General features: G+C 42.9%; 1 protein-coding gene across 3 annotated transcripts in view; it reads right to left on the bottom strand.

The window, feature by feature from the left end:
• Positions 1-4,534: 4,534 nt before the first annotated feature.
• Positions 4,535-15,172, bottom strand: part of LOC311596319 (uncharacterized protein C18orf63) — a 34,676-nt gene continuing 24,038 nt past the window's right edge. For 2 of the 3 annotated variants that reach the window (XM_084779555.1, XM_084779556.1), the window contains exon 12: positions 6,091-7,453. In XM_084779555.1, coding sequence (XP_084635681.1) covers positions 6,248-7,453 — 1,206 coding nt within the window. In that variant the 3' untranslated portion in view covers positions 6,091-6,247. Of the gene's footprint in view, positions 5,526-5,645; positions 5,726-6,090; positions 7,454-15,172 lie in introns of those variants that run through there. The other variant, XM_084779557.1, reaches the window with a different exon arrangement.

Genomic DNA, 15,172 nt, shown 5'->3' with positions numbered 1-15,172 from the left:
GTTTCTCAAGACAGGGTTTCTCTGTGTAGCCTTGGCTGTCCTCGACTCACTTTGTAGACCAGGCTGGCCTCGAACTCACAGTGATCCGCCTGCCACTGCCTCCCAAGTGCTGGGATTAAAGGCGTGTGCCACCACCTGCCTGGCTTAAAAAAAAATTCTTAATGTAGATGGACATGGTGGTGCACACTTTTAATCCCAGCACTTGGGAAGGCAGAGACAGGTGGATCTCTGTGAGTTCAAGGCCAGCCTACTTTAAAAATCAAGTCTAGGACAGGCAAGGCCACACAGAGAAACCCTGTATCAAAGAAAACCAAAACCAAACCAAATCAAAATATTGCCCCCAAACAAAACAAAACAAAAGAAATCTTATCCAAACCAAGAATATTAGAGCCATTCCAGACAGCCCAGAACCCCTACCCCCAAGCCAGTGAGCTCTACCTAATATATCCAGAACCATTTTTTAAAAACTTCCTTAACTACAAACATGATGGTCTGGGCATTTATCACCTGTACGATTCTGAACTGGTTTCCCACCTTCTCCCCTATTCCTTGGCCAGCCTGTCCATAACACAGCAGCTAGAATGCCCTGCCAAGCCTTGCCACATGGGGCTACTCTGTGGGCCTGAGCCCATGCCAGTTGAAGTAAAGCCAGTGCTCTTCCCAGGGCGATCGCTCCACTGGCTCTCTGTCACCTTTCACTCCAGCCACTCCACACTGCTTGGTGCTCCTGAACCACAGGTCATCTTTCCCTGCTCTAAGCCAGTGTCACCACTTCCTTATAAACCTCTATAGTGCTTGGCACATAGCAAATACTTTAACAAATAACTTTTTAGAGAAAAATGAAGGTCTTCTGAGATTAAATCTCAATGACCTAAGGACCTAAGCTGGTTTCCATAGCTTAGCAGCAAGTGCTCATATGGAAATAAACTACAGCGAGAAAGGAATTTTCAGGGGACTCAGGCTCTTCCATTTTTCTGTACAGTCACTCTGACATCTGAAAAGTGCATGCACTTGAAATGCCTATACTGTTTGTCATCTGAAATAATATACATCATGAACATTCTAAGCATAAATACATAAGGGTCATGCATCTGTAAGTCCTTATGCTGGCTATTCATAACTACCTATAAATAGTCACATATTCACAGTACAGCATAAAAACAGATCATCTGCAACATGAAAATTGTGAAAATTGGTTGCTAAATTAGTCAAATAGGAGCCAATTACTGAGATGCTCAACATTTTTATTTGCTACAGTGAGTAATAAATACAAATGAAGTAAAATTAATGGAACATATAATAAAATATAAAACCACATACAAATACAGTGAGCACTAATAAACCAAGGAACATTTTTACATAACTATAAATATGACAGTTGGCATTAATTTTGGCCTGTTTCCATAAGTTCCTTTTAGTGTGGTGGTTGATTTCTAAGCCTCTGGATACAGGCAAACATACAATCATTTATAGTTTAAAACTGTAATGCAGAATTGAAAAGCAAGGAATGAATTTTTGGAAGGGGTCCATATTACAAACAAAGCATCCAAACCTAAAAAAGGAAAATTTGCTTTTTTTCCAATTGGTTGTGCAATTATTTTGGTGTTTAGAAATTGAAGTCTTTTAAAAAAATATTAATTTATGTCTAAGAGTGCTTTGACTGCATGTATGTATGTGTATCATGTGTGTGCCTAGTGCCTGAGAGGCCCGAAGAGGGTGTCAGATTCCAGATCCCGCTGGAACCCAAGCGTGAGTTACAGATGCCTGTGAGCAGCTAAATGGTGCTGGGAAATACACTTGCATCCTCAACAAGAGGAGCAAGTGCTCTTAGCTGCCGAGTTATCGGCTGGAATCTTTAATGGGGACCAAGATCTTCATTGATTTCTCTGGTGAACTTTGAGCACAGAAATTTGGTGTGTATATATAGATTATATATTTATACAAGGAAATAAGCTCATATAACTCATTTTAGCATAACAAAACTTGGATATATATGAACATTTATCAAAAATTAAATACTAGTGCTTAGGATATAGCTCAATTGGTAGAATGCTTGCCTCACATGCACAAGGCCCTGTGTTTAACTTCCAGAATGACATAGCCTGAGCCTGCCATACCTAGTACTCTGGAAACAGAGGCAGGAAGATCAAGAAGTTCAAGGTCATTGCTACATAGTGAGTTCAAGGCCAGTGTGGGCTACATAATGCCCTGTCTAGAAAGAAGTATTATGCTGTCAGTTCTAAGTAGTTCTGATTACTAGAGGAGGGATTATTACCAAGACTCTTTGAAGAACTGAGAACGCTGTGCATGGCTTCAGTGGTGGACCCACTTTTGACCAGTTTACTGAGTTGAGTAATATGATGCTGTCACAGCCTAGGCCGTAATGATGGAGCAGCTTCAGGAAGCAACCAGGCAAGGCTCGTCCACACACACACACAGACACACAGACACACACACACAGACACACACACACACACACACACACACAGACACACACACACACAGACACACACATACAGACACACACACACACACACACACACACACACACACACACACACACGTACATCGCTCTCAAAACCAAATATGTTTGTATACAGGCAAACACCGTCCTAGTATTTGCTATGTCCTGATGGTGTGCATGACATGGACGTCATGAGAAAGGAGAGCTTAAAATGCGCTTTGAATCAAATGTACATTCTTCCAGTGAGGATGATAAGTTGGGAACAAGGGAGTTCTGGAAAGCAGAAGTGGTCACAGAATAAGGTATAGAGAAAATGAACTACTAGGCAAAACTTCAGGAGTGGGAGAAACAGTCACTTTGTTAACTGCAGTGTTTTGATGAACTGGTAGCAACAGCATCCACATTTAAACAACCATAGCTCAACTGAAACTTGTTTTTGGCTATTTTTATATACATAATAAAGGGTTATTATAATAGGATTTTCAATGAAGAGTTTGACTTTTAAAATATATGCTAATTATATGCTATCCAACCCAATAAAAGCCTAAAATATTTGAAGTGAGGGAATTTTTCATTAGGAGAGCGGCACCATTTATGCTCCTCTTTTTCATCCTTGTGATTATCGGAAACTTGTCTGTGGAGGACAAGCAGGCAGCTCTGGGCACTTGCTTCACACAGAGACAATGCTAGGCCCGAGCCACCAGCCCACATGAGTTTGCTAAAGACTAGATCAGCCTTCAGGGCAAGTCCAGCCATTTCCGGAGTAGACACGGCCACTGCCTGGACCTAGCAGGGCTAATAAGCACATTGGGCACAGAGACCTCCCCCAGTAAAGGCTGTGATTCTGCAGCGAGGCTGACCTTGTGTCTCTAAGGGTTCCCATTAGTCACATATAAAGACAAACGTGAAATTTAGTGGCAATACCGCACACCATCAACCCCTAAATAAACATTAAAACAATGTGCCCAGGATTATGGAGAAGCACGTGATTATAAAGAGTCTCCTCGTGTAACTGCAAGTAATATGGTTACTTTGGAGGCGAGGATTCTAAAGGTACAGTATAAACATTCATGGGAGGTCTTGCCTTTAAAAGTCCACTATATGTTCTGTTCTGAAGTATTTATGAATGGAGCTTTAAGATTCCTTGAATTTGCTTTAAATGCTGCAGTAAACAGTCCTCGGGAGGAGCAGAGGGGAGAGTGTTGACAGGCACTTAGCTTCTTCGCACTATCTTTGTACTACTGTATTGGTGATGCCCCAAGACTCTGACAATAAAACAGAATCATTTCAAACCAATTTCAGTAATAAAAATGGTAATGACAAAATAAAAGCATTTTAAACTATCAAAAGTACTACATTAGGTAAGGTGTCTATAAGCCAGCACTTGGGAAGCAGAGGCAAATGGATCTCTGTGAGTTTGAGGCCAGCTTGATCTATGCAGGAGGTTCCAGGCTAGCTGGGCCTACAGAGTGAAACTCTGTCATTATTAAAAACATTGTAATGTCTAAGAAAATTTGGTAACTTACAGTATTTTGTATAGAACAATTTACATAACTTGTAATACTGAACGGTTGTGAACAACTTAAGTATCCATCAATAGGAAGCCAGTTAAACATGACATACCCATATCCAGTGAAATACTATGTACAAATTAAATAGAAAATCATTGTGTAAAGCAAGAGGCCGCCGAGCAGCACATGCAGCCTTCTTCATCCGCACAGGCAATGTCTGGGAGAGCGTCATCAGTGCTCTGAGTGAGCGTCCCTGCAACGAGCAATTGTAGGTGATTTTTGTCTTGTTTTTGTTTTTTAGAAACTTGTTGCTTTAATTGATGTGCGTGGGTGTTTCACCTGCACGTATGATTGTGCAGTGGATGCAGGCCTGATGTCCACAGAGTCCAGAAGAAGGAGCAGAGCCCCTGGAACTGCAGTTACATATAATTGTGAACCGCAATGTCGGTCCTAGGAATTGAACCTATGTCTTCTGGAAGAGCAGCCAGTGCTCCTAACTGCTGAGCCACCCCCACAGTTGTAAACTTATTTACTGAACTATTCCATATTACTCAAAACCTTTTACAGAAGTGTCTATTAATTTTATAGCTGGGTGACAGTGCTGTCATATAGGAACCATAGTTTTCTTTTTATGTTATTCTTCCTAATAGATAAGTTCATGTTAATATCGTTCAAGGCATTAAGTAATTCAAAATAAGAAAGTGACATACTTCTAAGACAACATGGAACCTAGAAAAGATTTATCTCTAAAAATGCAAATAACCATTTCTAAGGCATATACAATATTTTCCTCAGCTACATGAGAGGATTAAAATGAGGATGTTTAAAACTACATAAAATACCACATCATAATATATATAGAAATAGGATTATGTACCTTTTAGGTAACTCAAATTAGGTTGGAAATCATATTAGCTATAGGAAGAAATAGCATGTGGAAGAGAATGACATTTTCTGGTTGGTTTTTAAAGAATCTGAATGTAAATCGGGCAGTGGTGGCTCACGCCTGTAATCCCAGCACTCGGGAGGCAGAGGCAGGCGGATCTCTGTGAGTTCGAGGCCAGCCTGGCCTACAGAGTGAGTCCAGGACAGCCACGGCTACACAGAGAGACCCTGTCTCAAAAAACAAACAAAACAAAAAACAAACAAAAGAATCTGAGTGTGGCCCATAGTTCCACGTGAAGACTCCTGTGCATGTTTTAGTGATGTATTTGTTCTTAGAACAGAGCAGGTGGCAACAGGGAATAAAACGTTATTTCCAGGTGTACAATTTTGTGGACTTGGTGCCAGGGACCCAGAATGAGAACTGACTCTCAAGCTGGCATGCAGCCGGCACCGTGAGCTGCTGGCGTGGACTTTAACCGTTATCGCTTGGGCTCCACTGCAGGTCTGGTGTTTGGGTCGTGCCCAAGCAGGAAGACATTTTAGTGGGGCCATACGCTTGCTATTCAGGCAGCTGTGGTTGTGGGGTTGGTCCTGGCTTCCTCGTCTGTGACAACTAAAGAGAAGGGAGCTGAGGGGTCCTCTCTCAGTGTCATTCCGTTTTGGGCCTACACAGTGTAAGACAGTCTCAGTCACAGGCTGTGCTGTTCCTATTTCCTGGCTAATTTAAGCTTGGCTCTCTCTCCCTAAGTAATGGAGGGAAGATGCGTGCACCCCAGGGGAGTTACCTGCTGGGCAGTCTCTGGTGCACACTGTACTCAGCCTCAGGAACGCTGAGAGAATTCTTGAGTTTTATCGCATTAGATGCCTGTATCAAAATGAAGAACAGCTTTTTGTAACAAACTAACCATACTGCTAGCAGTCTTGCTTCTTAAGAGAGTTAGTATCTGTTTTTAAATTCCTTTGACAATTTCTTACACCTGTATAATGAATTTTGGTCATTTTCATGCTAGCACTCTCTCCAATCCTCATCTCTCTTCCTCCAAAGCCGGTTAAAACAAGTCCTGCTCCCACTTTGAGGTGTTTATTTTGGTGACCAACTGAGTTTAATGTTGGTTACTCGCATGAGCATGGTGGGCGTTATTTTCTGGGGGATGGGCAACTTAGCAGTGATTACAGCACTGAAGGCAATGCTACCTTCCCCCTAGCATGCATTAGCTGATCCGAGTTTCTCAGAGTGGGTGGGCACCCCTGAGTCCCTCGCCATCTGTGCTTGGTTCCTGGGTGCTGTGGCCACAACATGTCCAGAGACCCAGGCTCACAGCACTCCTCCGGCTCCCTCTTCTGCAGTGCTGGATGAACCATGAAGGGACTGAGTTAGATGTCCTTGTTAGGGTGGGGCAGAGATGGCTTTCTTAATTATCACATTTCCACATCTACTTGGGAAGTTATTTGCATTCTTATTTAACCATCTTAAGTATAGCCAACTATGAAATGTTCCAGATTGGAAAAAACAAACAAACAAACAAACCAAAAAAAAAAAACACCCCAAAACCAAAACAAAACAAAAAAAAAACCCCAACTTTACCTGGTAGTTAGAAGCACTAGATTGGCTGTGTGCGTTTGGGCGATGCTTTGTAGAAGATTTTGAACACTCGGGACCTACCTTCCGCCTGTGGCTGTGGGCTGCTTTGCCCTCAGTTAGGACGAGCTCAGCCACATCACTGTCTTTAATCTTTTTTGCTAGCTGCTGCTGTTGGGACTCTTCAGTTTCTAAGTCTGATTCAAAAATGTGTGGCTGGCTTTTGAGTTTTAGTGACTCACGGCTTTTCCCCAAAATTTGTGTTATGACTCTGCTTGTTAGGTCTTCTTTTGCGCTGGTGTGGATGTCAGCACCGTTTCTTACCACACTCCAGCTGCTCCTTGACAGCTGTGCTCTGGCGCTAGAAGACAAGGCGCCAGCTTCACTGGGGTGCACAGTCCACTCTCTATCAGAAGCGGACTGTTGCCTCTTCTGCTCACAGAACTCACTGCTTTTTTCTTGCGGTGGTCTCCAGAGTTTCGGATTTAAATTCCCAACACGAGTGTGAATGTTACTGTTTGTTTTTTTCCGAGTGGCTGTACCTAAACTCGGTTTGCCTCCCTGAGGTAGACTAGTTTCCTGTGCCAACAGGATAGGTTCTGTAACTGCACTCTGTTTTCTTTTCACCGTACCAAGCCCTGAGACGTCTTTGCTCACTTGCTCAGATTTCTTTTTGAAAACCGGTATGAATGCCGGGGCTCTGTTACTTTCTAAGCAAAGATTTTTACGTTGAACTTGCGTGTTTTCTCGGCTGAGCTTTGAGTTCTCCAGATACAGCTGAGCTTCCTTGAGAGGCCATGAGAGCTTTGGGTCCTGAAAAGACCTTGGCTGCAGGAGAGCGGCCGAGAACAGGCCTGCCCTCTGCTGGCTAGCGGATGGCTCCACCTTGTGGCTGGCTGCTGCTGGCCGTGGGCGGAAACACAGAGCCCTGGAGGGTTTCTCCAACGTGGCCTGAGTTAGAGAAGCTCTCAAGAGTTTTTTAGTCGTCAGATTGGGCGGTTTGACTTTGTTTTCCTGAAAGGATAGCGATTAGGAAATTTTAAAAATGTAACAGTAATATAAGTGAAAAGAGAAAGAAAACACAATGTATTGGAATAAAAATGTAAATCAACACTAAAATACATAGAACAGTTGAAAAGGAAAATATAAATGAGCCTTCCGGCATAATGTGCACATTTCTCATGGCATATTATAGCCCTAAGTAAATCAAGTGTAAAAATTCCACACAACTACCAGATGTGTCTATACTGCCTGCCAGATGTGCTCAAGCAAGCTTCTGGTTCCCAGTGCTCCCTCTTCCTCCTCCTCTTCTTCTTTTAAAGCGTGAACTTCTTTTAAAAAAATATTTATTTTATGTGCACTAGTGTTTTGCCTGTATATATGTCTATGTAAGGCTGCCAGACTTGAGGTTACAGACAGCTGTAAGCCACCATGTGGGTGCTGGGAATTGAACCCCTGTCCTCTGGAAGACCAATCAGTGCTCCCAACCCTAAGCCATTGCCTCTCCTTTCTTTAGGTCCACCTGAGTCTTCCACCAGTCAGCCCGAAATGGCTTTTCTTTCCACTTTTCAAGGTTCTGTTACTAGTTAGTATTTGTCATTTAAAAACATAGCACAAGGCAGTGCAGTTTGAGTGTCCATGCTCACTCTGTCTCCCGGAACACCTTGCAGTGGAAGGAGTATGGCTTGTTTATTTCCTCTTACCTTACTAAGAAATACTTGCTGAAAAGAAATCTAGTGAAGGGGTGGGTACAACATTTGCGTGGACACTTTAAGTGAGATTTTGACTTCAGGGCAGGGCTGTCTGTCTTAGGCCTGTCTGTTCACCGTCTGCCACAGTTCCTGGTGCCTCGCAGTAACTCAGCAAGTATGTGTCAAACTGACTAGCTGGGGACAAAGAGATCAAGCATGGCTTCTTCTTTCAACACTTTGTGTGTGCATAAATTAAACGTTACCATGCTCACTTCTGAGCACACAGACCAGCCCTGGGACAACAGAGGGGACTAGCATGGCCCTGGCACAAAAATGACAGGCAAATGTGTGGCATGCTCCACACTTAAAATCAACCAATCAAACAGGCAAATAAATAAATAAACAAAATGCTACCAAAGAACCATGTTAGGAGTGTCATTCAGAGGCTTCATGCATACTTACACTGAACCGGGTGATAGAACCGTCACCGACCTTTTCTTCATCCCACACAAAACCAAAAACTTTGTACTTTGTAAATAGTTTAATGTTTTTGTTTTTTTCAAGACACAGTAGCCTTGGCTGACCTGGAATCACTTTGTAGGCCAGGCTGGCATTGAGCTCACATCAATCTGCCTGCCTCTGCCTCCAGAGTACTTGGATTAAAAGTATGCGCCACCACACCCGGCATACTTTGTAAATAGTAAATCACATTTCTCCTTACTCTGATAATTCCTGCTTTATTTCCTTTTACTATGTATCTGCCATTCTAGATACCTCATATGGGATTATACAATGTTTTCTTTAGTGTCAGGCTTATTTTACCCAATATGCTTTTTTTTTTTTTCAAGATTCGGCTATGCTGTCGCATGTATCAGAATTTCCTTTCTTGTGATTGACTATTCCACTGCATGTGTATGACAGTGTGCTTATCTGTTCAATTGTTGATTGAAAGTGTTTTGAAATAAATGTAGGTTGTGCTTTAGCCTCTGTGAAAGGACAATTATGCTAGTTAGTTCTTAGAGTCACTTGGGAATAGGTAATTTCAGGTGAGGCACTCCCTCTATCAGATTGGCCCATGAGCAGGTCTGTGGGGGTGTTTCCTTGATTAATCACTGATGTTGGTGGTGCCACTGCTAGGCAGGCAGTCCTGGGTTATGTAAGAAAGCAAACTTAGCAAGCCTGGAGAGCAAGCCATCCGTACCATTTCTCCATGGCACCCGCCTCTGCTCCCACTTCAGTTCCTGCTCTGAATTTCCCATTGATGGACCATTATCTGGTGGGCCAAATGCCCTCCTACCTTCATGTTGCTTTTGTTCATGGTGTTTATTAACAGAAAGTAAAGTAATAGAGTTGACAAGGAAATGTAGACCATAGATTTATCTTCTTACCCTTACAGATTAAAAATATGTCACAGTTTGAGACAAAAACTGTAAAAGTTATAGAAATAATATGCAAACCAGAATAACTGATTTTCTTCTACTAAGTTTCAGTTTTTTAATTTGACTGAGAAGAGACTAGGAGAGAGTTTTTGGAGGTCAGAATTACAAGCAGGCACAGAAAACTATAAGATTGGTCCAATTATCTACTAGGCATAACAAGGCACATAAAATGAAGTGACATAAAATTAGGAAAAACCACAGCTTCAGTATACACATTTTGGGGGAACATAATTCTTACTCCTCTGAAGAATGAAAAGGGGGTACAGAGGTTCTTCTGAATACTCTCTGTACAAGGAGCTAACATAAACTAACAGTTGTCTGTAACCTTGCCTAGCACCTTTGTTAAGTCATGTGAACAACGACAAGAAGGAAGGGCTCTCCTGCCCACAGCCGGCACCACGGCCTGGGGACAGACCTCCACTCTTCCCTTTGCTCCCTTAGCAACAAGAGCCTGCCAGGCCGGAAGTTCTCTCACTTGCCTTCAGGGTGCTGACTTAAGCCTGCCAATGAGAGGCACATTCAACTATTTGAAAGGAGAAAGGAGGAGGAAGCAATGCCTGTGCCAGCTTTGCTGAAAAGTTCAACTATAAACACTTTGGGGGCTGGAGAGATAGCTCAGAGGTTAAGAGCACCGTCTGCTCTTCCAGAGGTCCTGAGTTCAATTCCCCAGCAACCACAGGGTGGCTCACAACCATCTTTAATGTGATCTCATGCTTTCTTCTGGCCTGCAGATGTACATGCAGGCAGAGCACTGTGTAAATAATAAATAAATAAATAAATAAATCTTGAAGAAACAAACCACTTTGGCTGACCTCAACCGTCACTAGGCAGCCGCTGCGCTGTCTACTCACTAGATCTCTGGGTGTCCAGTGCAGACGTTCTCTGCTCATGTGCTACAGGGAACACCACAGAAGCTACCAGCATACTTCCGCACAGACCACTGTCCTTGGCTTATACATGCTGTGTAAGCACACAGATGCTACCATAAGAAGGATTCTTAAATTTGGTTGAAATTCTACCAAATACCAAGAGCTATTTTGTCAAAACTGATGGAGTCGTTCTGGAGAGCAAATGTTTTCCCATTGCCTTGAAAGGAACATATTTAAGAACTAAGCTAAAATTAATTATGGACAAGCAAAAAGATCCCTTCCTTTTTATATCCTTGGGTTTCACAAACTGTATGTTTTCTTTCTTTCTTTCTTTCTTTCTTTCTTTCTTTCTTTCTTTCTTTTTTAATGTATCCCTTACTTGAGATTTTAAAAAAAGGAAAACCATAGGCAGATTAGGGTGGGGACAAACTCCATGTAAGATTCTGAGAAAACGAGCGCCTGTGCTTGGGATAGGCTATGTTCACAGTGGCTTTTCTTCACTGTCTGAGGAGGGCACACCTGGTGAGACTGTTTTGCTCTCTGGTTTGTCTATATATTATTTACTCACTGTGTCAATTTTTAAATGCTGTACGTAGCCAAAGGGGAGGAAACTTTTAGGTTTATATTCAAGATGTATAGAAAACAACAAAAAGGACCTATGTTAACAGCAGATGAGAGCATAAATAATTCACAGAACTTAAATATTCTTAAATGGTCGACAAACGGAAGCTTTGTGAAGCCATGAGCTGATTAAAAAGCACATGTATACCTATCACTTGTCTAAGTCATTGAAGATGTAGCTTGGTTGACCTTTAATTTCTAGCACTGACATATAACGCATACAACTTTGTGTAGTGATAAAATTATATAAACTAAAGTTTTACAGATATCCCATGGTGGCCCACTGCTAAGGTAACTGTTAAAATGAAGTGGAGAAGTCTGCCACTTATCTATGCTATGTGCCTGGGTTTTTCCTGACGGGGAAAGTCCTTCTGTGGCTTCTATGCATTTGGTGTGGGAAAATCAGGAGAGTCCCTTCCTTCCTGTTAACCACTAAAACATCCATATCTATCAGCTTAGCTCTCTATGTAGGTTGAAGAAAAAAAGAGATCTGTATGCTTAGGCTTAGCAACACACACACACACACACACACACACACACACACACACACACACACCACAGCCCTCACACCACAGACACACCACAGACACACAGCCCCCCACATCACACACACAAACACACACACACATACACAAATGCACATACCACACACACACCCTCACACATACACCATACATATACTACACATACACACCACACACACACCACATACATACTACACATGCACTACAGACACACACACATTCTCTCTCTCACACACACACACATACACATACACACACACACACACACACACCACATACATACTACACATACACTACAGACACACACACATTCTCTCTCTCTCTCTCTCTCTCTCTCTCTCTCACACACACACACACACACACACACACACACACCATCCCCTCCCCATGTTTGCTGCTCCTGGACAGAACATAACTTAGGGTGATATGTGTGTACACTAGTAGTAATGGCTGTGATATAAAATGTCTGTGGAGGGGAAAATTGAAAAGTAACTGGAATGACTAATCCTATTTTCATTATTCATTAAATCTGGGTTCTGTTTGTGGCACCTCACTTGTCCATCTTGATTAAAGCAGGGCCCTGGTTTATGTGACATATGGAAGCAGGAAGATGATGTTAGCTTTAAGTGACGTAACACACAAAGAAGCACTGCCTCAGCCCAGATGCTGACTATGCGCCAGGGCGAGAGCTCCTGTGCAGCAAGCAATGGCCGTAAAGCACCTGTAGAATAAAGCAGACTTAGCAGATATAACAACCAAGGATCTGAAGTGGCCATGCTTAGATTTTAACTTGACAAACATTAAAAGTAAATCTTTGAGATAAATGAAAACCAGGGCGTGACCTGGTATTTGGTGATACTAAGGGACTACCGTTCATTCTTTTGGGTATGGTAATGACTCTGGGGCATGTAAAAATGCTTTTTAAAAGCTGCATGTGGTAGACGGACATTCTCACTGGTATTTGTTTCAAAACATCTACTCTGCCCTCACTTAATATTCATTTTCTCTTAAGCAAATTTGAAGTTTTCCAAAATTAAAGGTGAACCTAGTCTGGCTGAGCTCCCCCGCTAATTTAACTTTGTAAGAGGTCAGCTGCGGTTCGAGAGCTCAAGAGGGCGATGCAGCTGGTTCTCGTCACCAGAGAAGAACAGTGGCCTCTGGACAGGGCTGGCCACGCCGTGGGAACCTGCTCTGGCTGCTACTTTCCCTGCGTCCTTCACGGGATCTGCTGTGCAGCTCCTAAGGGCTGCCTCTGACAAGCCTGTGCGTGGGACACCATGCTAAACTGCTCCCACAGCCCATTAGGGGCGAGTGCTCTCATGCCTGCCTCAGCACACTTTAAGATGAGGACGCAAAGGCAGGAGGAGATCAAAGGTTCTCAAACCCACAGTGGCAAGGAAATCGGGTCTAGCCAGCCCAGTTTCAGAGCCTGAGCTCGCAGCCACAAATCTAAGGTTCATGTTTATTTATTTACTTATTCTGCATTGCTGGGTTAAGAGTCTGGCCGGGCTTCAAGTCAGAAACATGTTTTACTTTATGCTGGTCACTTGTGTGCCGCACTGTGGGTCCTCTGTAACGTTGAGAAAGCAATTCCTAATTTCAAGAATCACTACTGCAAATTAAACGAGAGAGCATACATAAAAGCAGCTGGCATACAAAATAACAGACAAAATAGAATAGATTCTTATTGTCAGGAGCAGTATGAAGACAAGAGTGTCAGTGAGCGCTGCTGTCAACAAAGCTTCACAGACGTCTGGTTTACTATTCATAGAACAGACGTGGGCTGGAGATACGAAGTGTGCAATAAGCTGTCAATACAAATGCACGTTTAAGTGTCCAGTCAGCAGCAATTCCTTAGGCTGGATTTGGCAAGCAATCTAACTTTAAAAAATGTTATGCCAAATGGATGTGGTAGTGCATGCCTTTAATCCGAGGGCTTAGGAAGCATAGGCAGGGAGGTGATTTCTGTAAGTTCAAGGCCAGCCTGGGCTACATAGTGAGTTTCAGGACAGTCAGAGCTATATAGTGAGATCCTGTCTCATAAAAGCAAACAAACAAAAGTTATAGCTGTCTCAATTCTGAGACTGTAATATAGGTATCAAGTATGCATTTGTTCACTCAGTCTCTTCTTACGAAGGGGCCATGTCTGTAGCCACTAGTGCTCAGCTTACTACAGATTTGCATTGCATTCGGGTGCTCCGTGACCAAGAATACAGTCCACAGGCTGCCTAGTGACAGGTAATGTGGGTGAGATCAGACCTGAAACAGTGGGCTCAGCTGGGGCTAGCAAGAGAGAGTTCAGTAACTAAGAGCACCTGCTGTTCTTGCAGAGGACCCAGCTTCAGTTCCCAGCACCCACATGCCAGCTCACACCTACCGGTACCAAGCATGTACATGGTACATGGTACACAGACAAATATGTAGGCAATGCATACATACACACAAAATAAATATTCACAAACTCCTTTTTAAACAAAAAACAGTCTAGGTGCTGAAGAGATGGCTCAGAGGTTAAGAGCACTGTCTGTTCTTCCAAAGGTCCTGAGTTCGATTCCCAGCAACCACATGGTGGCTTACAACCAGCTGGTGCCCTACTTCTGGTGAGCAGGCACACATGAGGACAGAACACTGTATATATAACAACTAGATCTTAAAAAAAAAAAAAAGACAGTCTCAGCCATTGGCTCTGGTAAGTTGGAAATGAAGACAGTGCAGCAGCTGAAGACAATGACATGGGTGTAGTGTTTGGCCATAGAGGTCAGCAAATTGCCATAGCAGAGGAGGCTACAGTAAACAGAAGCCCGAGTGACACAGCAGATCAATAGATGTGGTGCTGCAGAGAGAGACTGTAGGCCACGTGAGCGATCAGTGACACAGCAGACCAATAGACTTGGTGCTGCAGAGAGAGACTGTAGGCCACATGAGCAATCGCTCGAGTGCTAGTGGCTCCTAGTAGACTTCCAAATACAGTTTCCAGTCAGTGTGTCCTACAGAGCACAGCAATGCCCTTCTAACTATCAGCACAGTAACAGAAGGGCAGTCTTTGCACAGCAGTGTTGTCTATCAGCTGTGACCAGTACAGAAGGCACTCAGCACAACCTCCACACAACTTGGAGGAACACAGGAATTATTCCAGAATAGGCTCACAGACTCACCGGGTCTGAAGGAAAGGCAATGCTATCCTGCTGACAGGCTCCAGTGCCCTCAGTAGAGAGCACAGAAGAAAATTCAGCTGCCCACAGTGACTCTTATCACTTTAAGGTATCAAGCTGAGCCATGTACAACGTAAAATGTCAAGTTCAAGTCACCAGGAAAATAAGCAATTCCAAATTTTGTATTTTTTTATTGTTGTTGTTGTTTGTTGTTGTGGTGGTAGTGTGCACATACATGTGTGTGTATGAGTGTGCACACACGTGTGTGTACATGAGTATTTGTAGTAGCTAGAGGCATTGGGTCCCTAAAATGTGCTCTTTTAACTGCTAAGCAATCTCTTCATCCCTAAGAAAGACACTCTTAAGAAGTGTTCAAAAGAGAAATCAACAGAAATAAAAAAATATTTTTAGATAAAAGATAAACCATTCATAATGAC

Source organism: Acomys minous, assembly GCF_964271855.1.
Source record: "Acomys minous genome assembly, chromosome: 4".
In the NCBI taxonomy this organism is placed as follows: Eukaryota; Metazoa; Chordata; class Mammalia; order Rodentia; family Muridae; genus Acomys; species Acomys minous.
The sequence above is the reverse complement of the archived record's forward strand: the minus strand, read 5'-3'. Positions and strand labels throughout refer to the sequence as shown.